This window comes from Pelobates fuscus, chromosome 12 (assembly GCF_036172605.1).
Source record: "Pelobates fuscus isolate aPelFus1 chromosome 12, aPelFus1.pri, whole genome shotgun sequence".
NCBI classification, from domain to species: Eukaryota; Metazoa; Chordata; class Amphibia; order Anura; family Pelobatidae; genus Pelobates; species Pelobates fuscus.
In genome coordinates, this window is record NC_086328.1 from 110,955,628 (window position 1) to 110,974,320 (window position 18,693).

The 18,693-nt window shown below is 37.7% G+C and overlaps 1 protein-coding gene across 1 annotated transcript in view; it reads left to right on the top strand.

The window, feature by feature from the left end:
- OTOG (otogelin) overlaps positions 1-18,693 on the top strand; it is a 211,484-nt gene that overhangs the window by 78,545 nt on the left and 114,246 nt on the right. The window contains exons 22-28 of the mRNA XM_063437518.1: positions 7,897-8,004; positions 8,788-8,926; positions 12,992-13,123; positions 13,698-13,844; positions 14,297-14,416; positions 17,456-17,572; positions 18,524-18,680. Coding sequence (XP_063293588.1) covers positions 7,897-8,004; positions 8,788-8,926; positions 12,992-13,123; positions 13,698-13,844; positions 14,297-14,416; positions 17,456-17,572; positions 18,524-18,680 — 920 coding nt within the window. The remainder of the gene's footprint in view (positions 1-7,896; positions 8,005-8,787; positions 8,927-12,991; positions 13,124-13,697; positions 13,845-14,296; positions 14,417-17,455; positions 17,573-18,523; positions 18,681-18,693) is intronic.

Below are 18,693 nucleotides of genomic sequence, written 5' to 3' on the forward strand. Positions count from 1 at the left end.
GGGTAGAGGTAGGGAATTGCCAAAGTCCCGAATATCGGAAGCACCAAAACGAACCAAATTTTTTGCCCAAGCCCATCCATACTTCACAGTACCCCAATACTGGTGGGTCCTACACTAATAGAAGATGAACATGCTGCAATACTTACTGCTTAAAGGATCAGTATAGGCAACAAAACAACTTTAGCTTAATGAAGCAGTTTGTGTGGATAGATCATACCTCTGCAGTCTCACTGTTCAATTCTTGTCATTTAGAAGTTATAGCACTTTGTTTATGCAGCCCTAGTCACACCTCCCTGCATGTGACTTGTACAGTCCTCCTAAACACTTCCTGTAAAGTGAGATCTAATGTTTAAACCTCCGTTATTGCACAGCCTCTTTAATCTAGAATTTCTTATCTCCTACTCTGTTAATAACCTTCTAGGCCCTGCAAGAGCCCCTTGTGTGTGACTGAAGTTTAATTTCCAGAGTAGTAGATACAAATGTCTAAAGCAAGTTAAAATCTGGTGAAAATGAAAAACAAAATTGCACGCAGGTTGTGTGTGTCACAGCCAGGGGAGGTGTGGATGGAGCTGCATTGACAGAAACATAAAGTGATTTATCTCCTAACTGGCAGAGAATTGGCAGTTAGACTGCAGAGGCATAATCTATTCCAGGGATAGGCATCCTTCGGCACTCCAGATGTTGTGGACTACATCCCCCATAATGCTCTTACACCCATAATGCTGGTAAAGCATCATGGGAGGTGTAGTCCAAAACATCTGGAGTGCCCAAGGTTGCTTATGCCTGATCTATACACTAAAATTGCTTTATTAAAGCTAAAGTTGTTTTGGTGCTTATAGGGTCCTTTTAAAATGCTTGACTATGTCCAAAGGGATACCTGGAGTGGAGGCCAGCCCATCGTTTTGTACCCTGCAATGTCCCTTCAATAATAGTTAATGGTAAACATTATGTGTGTAATGATATTGACACAATCACAAAGTACATAGTGCTAGTTTACCTTCCACTTTTATTCTGTATCATTATCTATTTATCACTCTTTACCTTGGCACCCATTGAACAGTTATGTCTCCATATAATTTTACTTCCTTTGTGCACCTTCTAATTCAGGAGATCAGCCTGCAACTACAAAGCAATACAGGTATCTGATCTGTAGCCAAAATATGTCCTCTATTATTACTTGCTGTACGGAGGTGAAAGCTACTGAACCACTGCGGCTGCTGCCTGGGTTAGATTATTGATAAAATGTGGTTACTGTTTATTAGATAATGGCAAAAAAGTTTATTCTTGGGATTAATTTCTATGCAAAATTATTTTTTACGCTACTGAAATTAATTTTCAATTGTGAAAAATTATGCTTCTAAAAGGGGAATTGACCCATGTTTTCTATGCTTTATAAGAAAAGGTGATGCCACTTATAAACTATTACCAAATATAACAATAAACTTGGCAGCAAGGCAAATATACTTCCACCTTGCCACAAAAAAACAATAATATTGTGCGACAATTAAAGTCTCTGAAGAGTATAGTAAAGGAAAAGAGAACAGCGTAGCGCATTATGACAATGCAGTATATAAACATAACAATACATTTAATACAGTGCAGTACCAAAACTTCCAGTATTACAAAATCAATAATAAGGCCTTGATGACCGTGGACGTACTACGTACATTCAACAAAAAATGGTCGTTAAGGACCACGGATGTACCTAGTACGTCCGCGGCAAATATGAGTGCTACACTTACCTGGACCGGCGGTCAGCAGCGATCCCAGTCAGGGGGAGGGGACTGCCCAAGACCCCAGCAGTCCCCCTGCAGAAGCTCTGACCACCCAGGCCCTCCAGGGCCATGTGATCACCATGATCAAATGGCCACAATAGGAGTCTATGGAGCTGCCTGCAGGGTGACTGTCTGAGCTGTCAGGCAGTCCCCCTGGCACCTAAAATGTAAAACAAAATAATCAAAAAATAGTCAAATTAATATATTATACATATATTATATATGTATAATATATTATTAAATAATTAATGCATTTTATAATATATTATACATATATAATACTATATCATTATAAGTGTACTTTGAGATATATACACATATATTTTAAAAATACACTTATAATGTAATCGTATATTTGCTTTATACATGTATAATATATTACAAAATGCTTTAATTATTTTATAATATATTATACATACCGTATATACTCGAGTATAAGCCGACCCGAATATAAGCCGAGGCCCCTAATTTTACCCCAAAAAACTGGGAAAACTTATTGACTCGAGTATAAGACTAGGGTGAGAAATGCAGCAGCTACTGGTAAATTTCTAAATAAAATTAGATCCTAAAAAAAATATATTAATTGAATATTTATTTACAGTGTGTGTATAATGAATGCAGTGTGTGTGTATGAATGCAGTGTGAGTGTATGAATGCAGTGTGAGTGTATGAATGCAGTGTGAGTGTATGAATGCAGTGTGTGTATGAGTGCAGCGTGTGTATGAGTGCAGCGTGTGTATGAGTGCAGCGTGTGTATATGAATGCAGCGTGTGTATATGAATGCAGCGTGTGTATATGAATGCAGCGTGTGTATATGAATGCAGCGTGTGTATATGAATGCAGCGTGTGTGTATGAATGCAGCGTGAGTGTATGAGTGCAGCGTGAGTGTATGAGTGCAGCGTGAGTGTATGAGTGCAGCGTGAGTGTATGAGTGCAGTGTGAGTGTATGAGTGCAGTGTGTGAGTGTATGAGTGCAGTGTGTGAGTGTATGAGTGCAGTGTGTGAGCGTATGAGTGCAGTGTGTGAGCGTATGAGTGCAGTGTGTGTGTGTGTGTGTGTGTGTGTGTGTGTGTGTGTGTTGCAGAGCCTTGGTGGGGGATGGGCAATTTTTTTTATTATTATTATTTTAATATTTTTTTATTATTTAATATTTTTATTTATTTAATTAAATTTTTTATTATTTTTGTATTATTATTTAATTTCTTTTTTTTTATTACTACTAATTTTTTTTTTTTTCGTCCCCCCTCCCTGCTTGATACATGGCAGGGAGGGGGGCTCTCCTTCCCTGGTGGTCCAGCATTGGCAGTTCAGTGGGGGGCTGTGGGGGCTGTGAGAGATGTTACTTACCTCTCCTGCAGCTCCTGTCAGCTCTCTCCTCCTCTGCGCCGTCCGTGCAGCTCCCTCTGTCAGCTCCCAGTGTAAGTCTTACACTGACTTACACTGGGAGACTTACACTGGGAGCTGACAGAGGTGCTGAACGGACGGCGCGGAGGAGGAGAGAGCTGACAGGAGCTGCAGGAGAGGTAAGTAAACTCTCTTACAGCCCCCACAGCCCCAGTCTGTATTATGGCAATGCAATTGCCATAATACAGACTATTGACTCGAGTATAAGCCGAGTTGGGGTTTTTTAGCACAAAAAATGTGCTAAAAAACTCGGCTTATACTCGAGTATATACGGTATATAATAAGTAAAATTGTGTGTGTCCATATATAAACACACACACACACATATATACACACACACGTATTATATGTGTCTATATATATGTGTATATATATATATATAAAATATAAATAAAAAAAAACATTATATATATATATAGATAGAGGGAGAGAGAGAGAGAGATACAATGTTTATTTTTTTATTTATATTATATATGTATAAATATATATATATTACAATGTTAAACAAACATCTGCACACCAGTCAAGCCATAAGACTTGCTTTTCTCACAGAAATCACAAATTTGCAGTTACTACAGCAAAGGATTCTGGGTGGGCATATGCAAATTAGTTTAACAAAGAAACACATTTTTCCTCATTCCATTTTAAACATGGATTCCTTTTAGTCTGTGTTTGCTGTAAACAACAGCTTTGAAACACAACTTAGGAAAAGATGCAAAGCCAGTGAGCCACTCATGGACAGCTGTTTCATTGTTAATGCAAATCATCAGCATGAGATTGGTTACTGGTTTGCTATTGAGGCTTGGCAGTACTTGGGGAAAAAATGTGATTGAAAACCCCTTCCACCTGAAGTCTGTGGATAGTTAATACAATGTTAAACAAAAATCTGCATACCAGTCAAGTCATAAGACTTGCTTTTTCCAGAGAAATCACACATTTGCAGTGATGTTACTACCGCAAAGGATTCTGGGTGGGCATATGCAATTTATGTCCCCACCATAACTGTTTTGGTTGTTGCTTCGCAAGTGGTTTTTATTCTATGCACATAGACTATAGGCAGAAGAGGAAAATCATGGCTGATTAGTTTTTATTATTATTTCTTGTGCTTAATATTTAGGTTTCATCCTGTTGTCTCTAATTTTTGTAAGAATCCTGTATACACTTGGTTTTCATTTTTTTTTTTTTTTTTTGGTGTTTCTCACATTGTATTTGGCTCTGGTCATAGCATGATATATTACCATTGAGCCAATAAAGTGTGAAATAATTAGAACAATTATTTCCAGAACTCTGTGCCCTTTTCTCAGTTTTAAGCTTGTGAAATCTATCCAGAGAACTGTCTCTCCAAAAAAGAAATCTGTTGTCACGTTTTTTTACGGAGTGTAATATTACTGGGATGTGACCAATATCTGCTCTGATCTTGTCAGTAAGATTATATTGTTTGTGAGCGTGCTTAATCGAACAGGGGTGTTAGTCACAAGGAACACGTAAAGGAATCCAACAGGATCAACTTTTGAAAATTTAAAAAAATATGTATTTCAAAATCACATTAAAGAGGCTCTTGTGTATCTTTCAGCGTAATTATTTTTTAATGATGAGATAGAGTTATAAGCTTGGTTCTATTTTAGAATATGTGCTTTTCTGAAGCGTTTTTACCAAATCGAGCATAGTTTTCTTTTTACTTGTACATAAACTCACTTATTCTTTATCACTTTTTTCTACTTTCAAACTGAAGCCCATGGTACCCAGAAACAGTACCTAGAAATAGTAATAATAAAAGTAATAGTGTCAACTTTGGTAGAATAACTACTGCTTTGGATGTTGTATTACGTGTTAAGTGGTGTTGAGTCTACTTGACTCAACTTATTGAGGAGACAATCAGTCCTACAGACAACTGAGTCTCAGTTTTATACCGTGAGCCCCTCTTATCTTTGCCTTGGGTAATAGGTATAATTACCACATGTTTTCAAGACCCTCAAACTTTCCAATGTTTATATTGACCAGGGAAAGCTCTGTGCATTCTGAAATGATTGCCTCTTCCTTTCCATTCTGACCTCTGTTATGGATTTATAGTAATGCTGGTCTATGATGAAGGGGTGTGAGGCTGCTACCTTATCTACAGTAAGAATTTGAGTTATGAGACAAGCCATCTGATGTCTATAGTAACTGAGAGAACTCAGGAGACCAGAAACTTACCATTTAATGGCTAATCCTTCCAACCAACTTCCTTGATTCCCTACTCACTCATCTGAGATCGATGCATTCTGAAACTGAAGTAAAGGTTAAGTTTCAGTGAGGAAATAAAAAATATCTGGATAGAAGGTCTGAGGTTAGTGAGACTATTTCCTTAGTCACAGCAGATAGTTGATAAAAGGTTGACAGAGTGTTCCCGTAGAATAGAAACCCAAACAATGCTTTGTTACATCAGGAATAACTGCACTGGGATGAGGGCAGTGGGGGTATCTATACTACAGGACTTATACAGAAACTAAATTCTAAATTAAATAAAGCATTAATACATAGTGTGCACCTGACACATGGAGACAGGAAGCAATGGAAATAGTAATTGCAATTTTATTCTTACGGCATATAACATAAGAAGAAAAGTCTTATTCTTTGATGGTAGTGATTATGACAAATGAAGTTTGGGAGGAATCATTCCTCATGGGTGACAAGACAAATCTATTGTCCTAAGCATAATTCTTGACTTTGATCTTCACTCCAGGTGGACACTGGAGTGGTGTTCATCAATGGTTAGAAATAATCCCATCACCTATCCAAATATAATTATGTAATTTTAATGCCCAGATTATATAAATGGCATTACATTAATAAATCAAGACATGGCAACATGAATATATTTAATAAAGTACAGAAACCTGATATTCTCTATTGCATCTTATATCAATGGCTTCTATTAATCAAACACACTTCTGCCTGTCTGCCTGCTCAGTACTTGTCCTTACACTTTTGGGCATAAGGCCAAGGACCTTCAGGCTAAGAAACAACCTTCTTTCTTAGGAAGCAATAAAGTTCTTTCATCACATAAAGTATAAATGCAAGACATTTCACTCTTTCAGAGATACAACATAAAGAAGCTTATGGGTGAATTTAAACAGACACTCGGTACATTCTATGGAACAATGCTTCTAGATTCATGTTCTATTCTATTCTATTCTATTCTATTTTATTCCATTCCATGTACAAATATTGCAGAGGCATTGTCTTTGGAAAAATAAATCCCCAAATAATTAAAATGTACTCCTTTGGCTCCTAAATACAATAGTACATTATAAGATGGTTAAAATTACATGTGAAAGTGTTGTATGGGGATCTGTATACCAGTAATTGGGGAAAAATACTAAATAGCTTGGGCTAGCAAAATTGAAGCTGTTTTTTAAAAAAATGTATTCATGCTAAATGATGATAATAAATAATGATAATGATGATAATAAATAAATTAGTATAATATGGTCTATGTTTTGGACACCAAACCCCTATTTTATAGAGTATGATGTTTATTTATGAAACCACTAATAGTTATCAATTAAACATCAAATTGTAAAATTCAGATTAAGTAAGGAAGTTGTGATTTCTGAGTTGGAGAATTTTGAGAATTTTTCCATTTTGCATATTTTTGCCTATGTTTTGCCATTCAATTATCAACTCATACAATTCAGTGTTTATTGAATAAACCCATATGAATTCTCATTTTCCTTAAAACAGGAGACCATAGATTTGTTTGTACCATAACATGTACCATAACATTTTCTATATATTCTACCAGCATTAAAGGGACACTATAGTCACCAGAACTACAGCTTAGTGTGCCAGCAGGCATTTTAATGTAAACACTGCCTTTCCAAAGAAAAAGCAGTGTTTACATAGCTGTCTAGGAACACCACTAATAGCAGTCACTCAGATGACCAATAGAGGTGCTTCCTGGGTCAGTGCTGCACATTGTGCCGCTCTGACCCTGCATCTCCACACTCTGCATGGAGGCGCTAAATGTTCCTTATAAAGATGCATTGATTAATTTTCTATGGGAACGCATTGGATTGGCTGAGATCATCAAAGTTGCCAAGGAGGCGGAGCAAAGGCGGAGACAGCCGTGATGAGACCAGCACGTTGTGGGAAAAAGGTAAGTAAAATACCTTTTTCACAGGAGGCAAGAGGGGCCAGGAAGCTAAACAGTATAGTGTTTTCACACCTATAGTGTCAGGAATACATGCCTGTCACTATAATGTTCCTTTAAAACTTTCTACTAGCAGACGGGGTGGAAGACTGAGATATATTGGAGAGATTTATCAAAGTTTCATTAGTACTTTTGCGTTTAATATTTGGAAAATGTTTGCAATAATTTATTAAATCTGTTGGGTTTCTTTATCTGTTGCATCTTTTGCATCCTTTAATTCTTGAATGCAAGCATTTTTTCGGACTTACCAATTTTTCCATCACGTTATCCAACAGAAAAGTGTCCTGTATCCCTTTTCTTTTTTTGTACAACTATAACTCTGGTGTTCTTCACTGTTTGGACATTTTAACCATCAAAGTAATGATAGAACTCAGGTGCCACTTTTCAGAACATGTTGATAAATATCCCTTCAGTGTGTCTTTGTATGTGTTGATATTTTGGCCACAATCATTTGTAATATAAAATTAATTTGGAGATAATACAGGTTTCTTATGGTTTTCCTCACGTTTATCTTGATTCCTCAGACTGGTCAAACATGGAGATGAGTGTTTCGAGCCCAGTGCGTGTCCTTGTTCTTGGAAAGCTAAGGAATATTATCCTGGAGACATAGTTAATTCTTCTTGCCATACATGGTGAGTTCTCTGTATTTTGTACAATTACTAAACAATTAATAGAAATAAACAATTATAAAAAAAAACAAAAAAAACAGTTTTTACAAAATTGTGGGAGCCAGTCTTGATAATGATGTGTATTTATGTGACTTTTATATGAGTTTTTTTTTATTAATCTTATTTATCTGACATAGTTTATTAGCTTTGTCTTATAAACTCTGTCTTATAGCTCTTTATTATACCTCATATTGTTTGTATGTATTATACATTCATCATTTTAAAATTATTTAGTAATTTGCTTTCATATTTTTCTTTTTTTTAAATTTAAATAGAATTTAAAATGATATATTTTGTCTAATTTAAGTATTGATTATTTTTCCTGACTTTAGGTTGTATTCTCTTTTACATACAAAGTTAAATGTGTATAATATATTTAAACATATAATACAGGAATAATTAAATGAGATGATCCATTACAAAAAAACTGACAAAGTAGAGATTTTCCCTTTCTGTAATTCAGGTCTTCTGATTTACCAGTCAGAGTAAGCTGCCAAATTAGATTTTTTATGGTAGATAAAATTGATATAATTGGTATTTCAGCTATATACATGTTTTATTTGTCATATTCGAAATGTAGTAAATGTAATGCAAGGATCCAAGACTTCCACTGCTTGAACAGCCTGTCTCCTGTCTGTAAAACAAATAAAAAACACGTAAAAAAATATGCAAATTAATAGATGCATACTATACAAAACACAGTGTAGCACTTTTTACAATTCATTTTCTGATATTTAATTATATTAGTGTTTGCCAACATGGGTCCTTTCAGTGCACATTTCACCCGTGTCCAGCCATGTGCACAACATACGGGGATCGTCATTACAAAACGTTTGATGGCTTGGCATTTGACTTTGTGGGGGCATGTAAAGTTCATCTCATTAAGGTAAGAGTAAAATCATGTAAAACATATATTAACGCAATCTTTCAATGACTAGAACTAATTTGTAACATATCGTAACCTCTCCTCACCTGAAATCCCTCTGTAAAACAACCTGCATCCTTAACCATGGTTTAATCACTCATAGGTATATGTGTGTGTATGTATATGTCTATGATTATATATGTGCATATGCATAATTTTCATATCTATATAACATTTACTCTAAATAATGTTATCCCTTCTATTTTTCAGTTTCATACTAACTTCTCTCATTACTAAAATATCCCTATCCTTCTGGTCACCTGTCCCTGGCAACACCATCTTCATTACTTCCAATTTACTCCCCTCCCTTCCCCTCTCTAGTCATCCCATGCACTCTACGTATACCTTTCCAGCCTACCTCCTCCAACTTCTCCCAAATCCTCTATATACATACCCTCCTACAAGACTTTCAAATCCTACTCCCACCTTTACTTTCTTTCTATCCTTCTGCTTTTAGCAGCTGGTGATGTCTCTCCAAACCCCGGTCCCATCTCAGCAAACCCACCACGTACTAACTCAAGGAACCACACCAATCTCATGCCCATCTCATGTTACTCTTCCTTTAAATCCTCCTTCAATACTGCCCTCTGGAATGCATGCTCTGTTTGCAATATTACAAAATCCACTACTGTCCACGACCTCTTCATCTCTCGTTCCCTAGATTTACTAGCCTTAAAAGAAACATGTCTCTCCCCCTCTGACACTGCTACCCTTGCATCTTTATCCTTTGGTGGTCTTCAACTTACCCAAAACCTAAGACACTCTGAATGTAAAGGTGGTGGTGTAGGGTTTCTCCTCTCACCTCACTTCTCCTTCAAACCTCTACCCCCTTCCCTCTCTTTCCCATCATTTGAAATTCATTCGATTCACCTCTTCAAACCATTTTCTCCTAACATTGCTGTTATTTATCGCCACCATGGTTCCTCTCTCCTCTTCCTTGGCCACTTTGCTCCCTGGTTACCCTACGTCCTCTCTTCTAATATTCCATCCCTAATTCTCGGGACTTTGTTATTCCCATTAACCCACCTTTGACCTCAGCAGAGCTCGGCAGCCGAGACGCGGTCACATGCCCCGCCTGGCTCTAAGAGCGCGCCGCGCTGTGGGAGCCGAATTGTGAAACGGTCTCCCATTGGCCATGGCATTCCACATTCCCCATACACTCATGTTTTGGGGGCGTGTATATGACAAAGGCCAATCAAATTGAACACTAGGGTATTTATACTCACCTTTCCCTTAGCTTCCTGTCCTATCGTGGTTTCTGATTCAGTTCCCTTTAGTGCTTGTATCGTTCAGTAGTGTTTTTTCCGTGCTTGACCTTGGCTTTGTATCTGACTCCGTTTTTCTCTTTATCCCTGCTTTGTCTTGTTTGCCGGCTTCCTGACTCCTGTGTACCAGACCTTGGCTAGCTCTTGTTTTCCCTGTCTCTCTGTTCCCTTGGCTTCGGCTCGTTCCTGACTCTGTCACTTCTCTGTACTATGTCGAGTCCGGCCATTCTAAAGCCCGGTAAGACGTATCTGCTTTATCTTGTCTCTTGTTGGTCTAAATCTTGCATGTTGGGGTACACTACCGTGACATTCTCTTGTCAAACTTAATAACTCATTTGAATTCCACTACCACCTGTACGCTGATGACACCCAGATATATCTCTCCTTCCCGGATCTCTCCCCTGCCGTCCTGCAAGGTGTCCCTGCTTGCCTTTCTTCATTCTCTGATTGGATGTCTTCCTGCTTTCTGAAACTCAGTCTCTCTAAAACTGAGCTCCTTGTCTTTCCTTCTCCTAATACTGATCCTCCTCTTTCGCTCTCTCTTCCAGTTAGTGGTATCCACATCAGTCCATCCTTGCAAGCGCACTTTCTTGGCGTCATACTTGATTCTGGCCTCACCTTTAAACCTCACATCCAGTATGTTGCCAAGTCCTGTAGATTCCATCTTAAAAACATAGCCCGCATCCGCCCCTTTTTTTTTACGCAAGATGCTACTAAGGAGCTTGTCCATGCTCTAGTAGTTTCCTGCATGGATTATTGTAACCCTCTCCTAATTGGTCTTCCCAAAAGCTGTTTTGCCCTGCTACAGTCTGTAATGAATACTGCCACCAGACTGATTTTCCTCTAGTCGGTTCTCTCACACCTCACCCCTCTGTCAGTCCTTACATTGGCTTCCTGTATCCTATAGGAGTCAATTCAGAGTCATACCTATAAAGCACTGAACATTTCTAGCCCCTCTTATATCTCTTCACAGATCCATAGATATTTCCCTTCTCAGTCTCTCCGCTCTGCCCATAACCTTCTCCTGTCCGCTGCTCGCACCCGTACGACTAACTCATGCTTGCAGGACTTCTCGCGGGCGGCTCCCTTCCTATGGAATAGCCGGCCTACTGCCATCAGACTCTCCCCTAGTTTTCAATCGTTTAAGAAGTGCCTTAAAACCCATCTCTTTAGGAAAGCTTATGGCCTCCCAGACTAACCTCTACCTCCCATACCTGTCTCTTGCTCTCTCCTAAAGGGCAGCACTCTACTCTCTTTTCCAGCTTTGCTTCACTCCCACCTTATTTTATTGCTATGTCCTGTCCTAATGTGTTTCATACTCCACCTCCTACAGACTGTAAGCTAGTTTAAGCAGGGTCCTCTTTAAAGGGAAACTCCAGTGCCAGAAAAACGATCCGTTTTTCTGGCACTGGAGGGTCCCTCTCCCTCCCACCCACCAATCCCCGGTTACTGAAGGGGTGAAAACCCCTTCAGTCACTTACCTGGGACAGCGGCGATGTCCCTCGCCGCTGTCTCCGCCTCCGCGACGCTCCTCCTAGTGATTACGTCGGCCGGTGGGAGAGACTAATCTCGCTCACCGGCCGAGGAGACCTAATGCGCATGCGCGGAAATGCCGCGCATGCGCATTACGTCTCCCCATAGGAAAGCATTGAAAAATCATTTCAATGCTTTCCTATGGGGTTTTGAGCGACGCTGGAGGTCCTCACACAGCGTGAGGACGTCCAGCGACGCTCTAGCACAGGAAACCTGTGCTAGAACCCAGGAAGTGACCTCTAGTGGCTGTCTAATAGACAGCCACTAGAGGTGGAGTTAACCCTGCAATGTAAATATTGCAGTTTATGAAAAACTGCAATAATTACACTTGCAGGGTTAAGGGTAGTGGGAGTTGGCACCCAGACCACTCCAATGAGCAGAAGTGGTCTGGGTGCCTGGAGTGTCCCTTTAACCGATAGTTTTTATTAGTTTTCTTGTAATTGTCCTATTTATAGTTAAATCCCCACTCTCATAATATTGTAAAGCGCTACGGAATCTGTTGGTGCTATATAAATGGCAATAATAATAATAATAATAATATTACCCTATGTGATTACAATTAACTATACATGGAGCACAATTAACAACTTAACTACCGGAACAAAACCGGCATTTTGTACAACTCCGCAGCAATTTCATTCCATCAAATTCCTCTTCCATCTTCTATGTAATAAATCGAGTTTAAAAAAATAATAAAGGCTCACACCTAAAGGGTTTGCAAAGAATTACAAATTGTATTATTGTTCAATTTAAGTGTAAGAAATTGCTATTATGGAATGATTTATGATAATTCACAGGAAGTTTGTGTGTGCACAGGTGATAATATACTATTATGTATGGGAATGCAAATAAAGCTTTAAATAAACATATATTTAAAAAATAAATAAATAGAAGGTGTCACCTGGGACTCAATGGGTGTTGGTTAAATTTGCATTGATACAAGTTGGCCCCTGAATAGCAGAAAGCTTTCTCTGTTTAACAGTATGTAAAACTAACTCCAGTAGGTTGCCTAATGTATTTTTATTATTTTTAATATTATTATTATTGCTGCTATTAGTATTTATAAAGCTCCAAAATATTCTGCTATACAATCTGGGGAAATAAATAGTACAGTGTAGACAAATCAACGCAATCAGTGTGTCCTGAACATGAGCTGAGATCTAGCATTTACGTTAATTGGCTCAAGAGCTTACAATCTAAACTCCAGTGGCATTGCATTTTCTTTCAGGGCCTGTCACCGAGCAGCTTTTCAGTCATCGCAGAAAATGTTAATTGTTACGGTGGAATAATCTGCAGGAAGACATTATCGATCAGTGTGGGAAAGTCTGTAATTATATTTGATGATGACACAGGAAATCCGGTATGATGTCACCGATAGATCTTGGTTTCAATAGGTTTATCTCTGGTCAAATACAAACATTTAATATTATTTCTACGAAAGAAGCAGGTCGGCATAATATAATGCGATTAGTTTTGTATTCTGTCAAGCAGGGCTTCAAAGTACTTCCCAGCAGAATATCGAATTCATGTAAAATTAATTAAGTAATCATTGCAGCTCCTTAGAAATCTTACTAATTGATTTTGTGCAGGCTGAGATTTTTGGGATATGTAGTTCACAAGAATCTTCAGTGCCGAGGTTAGCCATTACATTATTAGTTTGTTATTATTGCTATATATATATATTTTTTTTTTAGTTTACACGTAAGTAGTAATAGTATAAGAGTGTATATTCCTACAGCTATCAGATTATCCTCAACAGTTAATACACAGTATCTTAAACTTACGTTAACCCTTAAATACGATACCAAAGTAGCCATCATTTAAAAATAATTGTGGCTTGGTTTAATGATCATTAAAATGTTTAAATTATTTTCACACTATATTGTTTTCTTTTTTAATTTTGTGAATTTTGTTGACGGTCTGATTTTTAACAGAGCCCAATGAGTGTCATAGATAAAAGGCAGTCTTTACATGTATGGCAAGCCGGCCTTTTCACATTCATCCACTTCCCTTCTGAGCGTATTACTCTGCTATGGGACCAGAGAACCACAATCCATATACAAGTGGGGCCAAAATGGCAGGTAAGTTATTTGGCTATGGGTGGGAGGGGGGGGGGAGGGGGCATCACTTCTCTAATTACTATTTTAGCGTTACCAGTTCTGCAAACATGCCTTCCGATCTCCTTAGAATTTTTTTTTTTACTTCGTCACAAAACACTTTTCCTTTTTTCACTCACCCATTTATCCACTTCAGTTCTGATATGCACTTTCTGAAGAGCGATCATTATATGTATAATGCATAGTGTCCAATAGGTGTGCAATTATGAGTATACCCAAGAGATGAATCGGTCCAGATACTCTGTAGATCTATTTTTTTATATATTTCTTCCGAGGAGGTGGGGGAAAATATTTTCCTCTGTCGCCGGTCTGGGCGACGAGATTGCGGGATTTTACTTTATCTAACTTGCACATTATTTGTAGAAAGTTATGTGTTTTGACAATGTAATGCACTGATAACATCTATCTTTTCAAAGGGTCAGTTAAATGGACTTTGTGGTAATTTTGATCTGAAAACTGTACATGAAATGAGGACTCCAGATAATTTTGATTTGATGAACTCTCAGGAATTTGGCAACAGTTGGGCAGCCGAGGAGGTAAAAATTATAATAAATGTGTTGCTTTTTTTATACTTCCATTGTACATAAAGTATAATATTGGCTATGTACAAATAATAATAATAGTAAGAGTAGGCACTGTGTTTAGTTATAGAATCGCAAGGTGCGTCACCCATCATTAAACTACACAAATATAACTTTGTTAATGATTGCTCACCTGGGGCAGACAGTTGAGTCACCAATGTCCAGAATCTTGGAGTTTCACTTAGAATTGTTCAAGAAATTGGTATACCCAAATCAAATTCCATTTAATCCACACTTGAATAAATTGAACCGTCTGGATTTCTCCTGTGTAGTCTTATACAGCCAATAGGACTCCACACGTAAAACAGTGTTTATGAATCCTGAAGAATTCATTGTCAGTGCAATAAAGTTAAGTTTGGGAAATACCCAAGTTGGACATTTTTTAATATTCATGTGAAACTTATCTAATCTATTGACTTGTGCACCGCAAAAAAAAAAAATGGGCTCGGCTAGACCATTTTTTCTGAAAATAGAATTTTGGCTGAAAGTCATTTCGGCTCGGCAGATTTTTGGAAACAAGATGGTTCAATAATATCGGCAGATTTTTGAAATGGGATGGTTCAATAATATTATATTATGTATATATTTTGCAGTACACTGATATGAGCAATTTCACACCATTTGGTTCTCAGATCAAGTGAAATAAAATAACCACTAAAGGGGAAATAGGAGGAGCATTCCAAAAAATCCATATTTGTATATTATATATTTATTGAGTATATTATACATAATACATAAATATAGATTTAGTTACTTCTAATGTTTTCCCTCTGTTGCTCAGTTCTCACTTAAATTTGTAAATAAAATCAACCTTCAGTAACTGTCCCGTAGCTGTCAATCATCTTTGATTCCCATCAATAATTTCTTTTTTTTGGTGCCATAAGTGGTGTTCATAATCTAACATGTCCGGCATTGTGCAGTTCAGTTAGTCTGTAAATCAGGTAGATTTTCACTCAGTAATTCGGGTGATCACCCGTTCGGTCCGAATTTGGCTGAATTGCTGTATAGACCAAAATTAATCTCAAAAGTCTAATTATCTTTTCAAGAGTGAGCTTGGAACAAGTTAAGGGATAACAGATAAACTCATTATTTTTTTAAATAATGTATCAATCAAAGAATGAGCAGAGTTTGCGTAATTATCAGAATTTATGCTATCAATCTAAAAATGTATCTAAACCCTGAAACTCAAGAAACTTATTTGATTTAATGATGTTATTTTATTTATAACTTTATGTACTATCAGTGAAATACTATTAATATTTTCGCAGAGAGCACCACTTGATTCATGGGTGGCATTACTTCAATTATTGAATGTTGAACTGAGTGGCATAAGTTATACAGGGAGTGCAGAATTATTAGGCAAGTTGTATTTTTGAGGATTAATTTTATTATTGAACAACAACCATGTTCTCAATAAACCCAAAAAACTCATTAATATCAAAGCTGAATATTTTTGGAAGTAGTTTTTAGTTTGTTTTTAGTTATAGCTATTTTAGGGGGATATCTGTGTGTGCAGGTGACTATTACTGTGCATAATTATTAGGCAACTTAACAAAAAACAAATATATACCCATTTCAATTATTTATTTTTACCAGTGAAACCAATATAACATCTCAACATTCACAAATATACATTTCTGACATTCAAAAACATAACAAAAACAAATCAGTGACCAATATAGTCACCTTTCTTTGCAAGGACACTCAAAAGCCTGCCATCCATGGATTCTGTCAGTGTTTTGATCTGTTCACCATCAACATTGCGTGCAGCAGCAACCATAGCCTCCCAGACACTGTTCAGAGAGGTTTACTGTTTTCCCTCCTTGTAAATCTCACATTTGATGATGGACCACAGGTTCTCAATGGGGTTCAGATCAGGTGAACAAGGAGGCCATGTCATTAGATTTTCTTCTTTTATACCCTTTCTTGCCAGCCACGCTGTGGAGTACTTGGACGCGTGTGATGGAGCATTGTCCTGCATGAAAATCATGTTTTTCTTGAAGGATGCAGACTTCTTCCTGTACCACTGCTTGAAGAAGGTGTCTTCCAGAAACTGGCAGTAGGACTGGGAGTTGAGCTTGATTCCATCCTCAACCCGAAAAGGCCCCACAAGCTCATCTTTGATGATACCAGCCCAAACCAGTACTCCACCTCCACCTCGCTGGCGTATGAGTCGGACTGGAGCTCTCTGCCCTTTACCAATCCATCCATCTGGCCCATCAAGACTCACTCTCATTTCATCAGTCCATAAAACCTTAGAAAAATCAGTCTTGAGATATTTCTTGGCCCAGTCTTGACATTTCAGCTTGTGTGTCTTGTTCAGTGGTGGTCGTCTTTCAGCCTTTCTTACCTTGGCCATGTCTCTGAGTATTGCACACCTTGTGCTTTTGGGCACTCCAGTGATGTTGCAGCTCTGAAATATGGCCAAACTGATGGCAAGTGGCATCTTGGCAGCTGCACGCTTGACTTTTCTCAGTTCATGGGCAGTTATTTTGCGCCTTGGTTTCTCCACACGCTTCTTGCGACCCTGTTGACTATTTTGAATGAAACGCTTGATTGTTCGATGATCACGCTTCAGAAGCTTTGCAATTTTAAGAGTGCTGCATCCCTCTGCAAGATATCTCACTATTTTTGACTTTTCTGAGCCTGTCAAGTCCTTCTTTTGACCCATTTTGCCAAAGGAAAGGAAGTTGCCTAATAATTATGCACACCTGATATAGGGTGTTGATGTAATTAGACCACACCCCTTCTCATTACAGAGATGCACATCACCTAATATGCTTAATTGGTAGTAGGCTTTCGAGCCTATACAGCTTGGAGTAAGACAACATGCATAAAGAGGATGATGTGGTCAAAATACTAATTTGCCTAATAATTCTGCACTCACTGTATAATGTAATACATATACTGAAGGCTAGCGATGCGCTACAATGAATCCTTGATCAGCTACGAGAGGGTTAACATCTTTATTATCCTCTTAACTCTCTTATTAAGTGCATCGATAGCTCTGACATTAGGAACCCATGCAGTTTGAATCCACTCCGAGAACCTTTTGCCAAGAAGGAATGCGGAATCCTCTTGAGTGATGTGTTTGAAGATTGCCACCCAGTGGTGAGTTGGAAGAATGCATATTTTTATCTTGGGATCTTTTATAACACATCTTTTTTTCAGTACTGTGATGTTCAATATGTGCAAGTGAGCTGAAGTTTGTACAGCTTATTTATGACTAACTGAGTGGCTTATTGTATGGCTTATTGTGTAGTTAATTGTAAAGCTAGTTTTACAGCTTATTGTATGGCATATTGCATGTTTGTAGCCAAGGTATGTGCACTAATGTGCTTGCCACTAATAAATCCAAAAATGTGGAAATCGCATGACCGTTTTTATCCACCTCTGTTTATTCATGGAGGCCTTAAGTTTATTGTTTCTTCCCAATATTTGAAAAAAAATTGAGCATTGGTATTTTCTAAAAAAAAAAAAAGGGTTCTATGACTGCCAAATTGATACATGATTTTAAAAAAAATGGCAAACATCTGACCAATGTTGATATTTTTGTGAGGTTTGTAGGAAAATCCATCAAATTTGACATTGGTGGGTGGACAATCCCAATGTAACCGTGTACTTTAAATATTTATAAAATAATCAGTCTCATATTATATTATTAAATATTATGTTCTCCATTAAAATCTTATAAATAATTATATATTTTGCATCAGGGTAATTCTTTTTTGAGGATATTTACGAATAAATTATTTCACAGCTTCTGTTAAAAAAAAACAAAAAAAACACATTTACGTGTACATACTGACATTGTATGCTGTGTAGATACAGGCCAGGAAAATAACAAACATTGTCATTTAACTAAAATAAACTGAAAATGAGACATTCATATCGGAGCAGGGCTGGGAAAAAGGTCAGCAGCAAAATGATTAAAAGAAGAACACGTAACGAAAACAGTTTAACACTGGTCTGGCTTTGAATTTATTGAGACGAATGCCTGTTTGATGGAAAGAACAATCCAACTAACCGCAAACATACACATATTTGGTTATTATACTTTAGGTGGACGTAACCTGGTTTTACTCAAACTGTCTCTCAGACACCTGTGGTTGCAGCCGAGGTGGCGACTGTGAGTGTTTCTGTGCAAGTGTTTCGGCATATGCTCATCAGTGCTGTCAGCATGGAATTACCATAGACTGGAGATCGCCAAGAGTCTGCCGTGAGTATCCAAA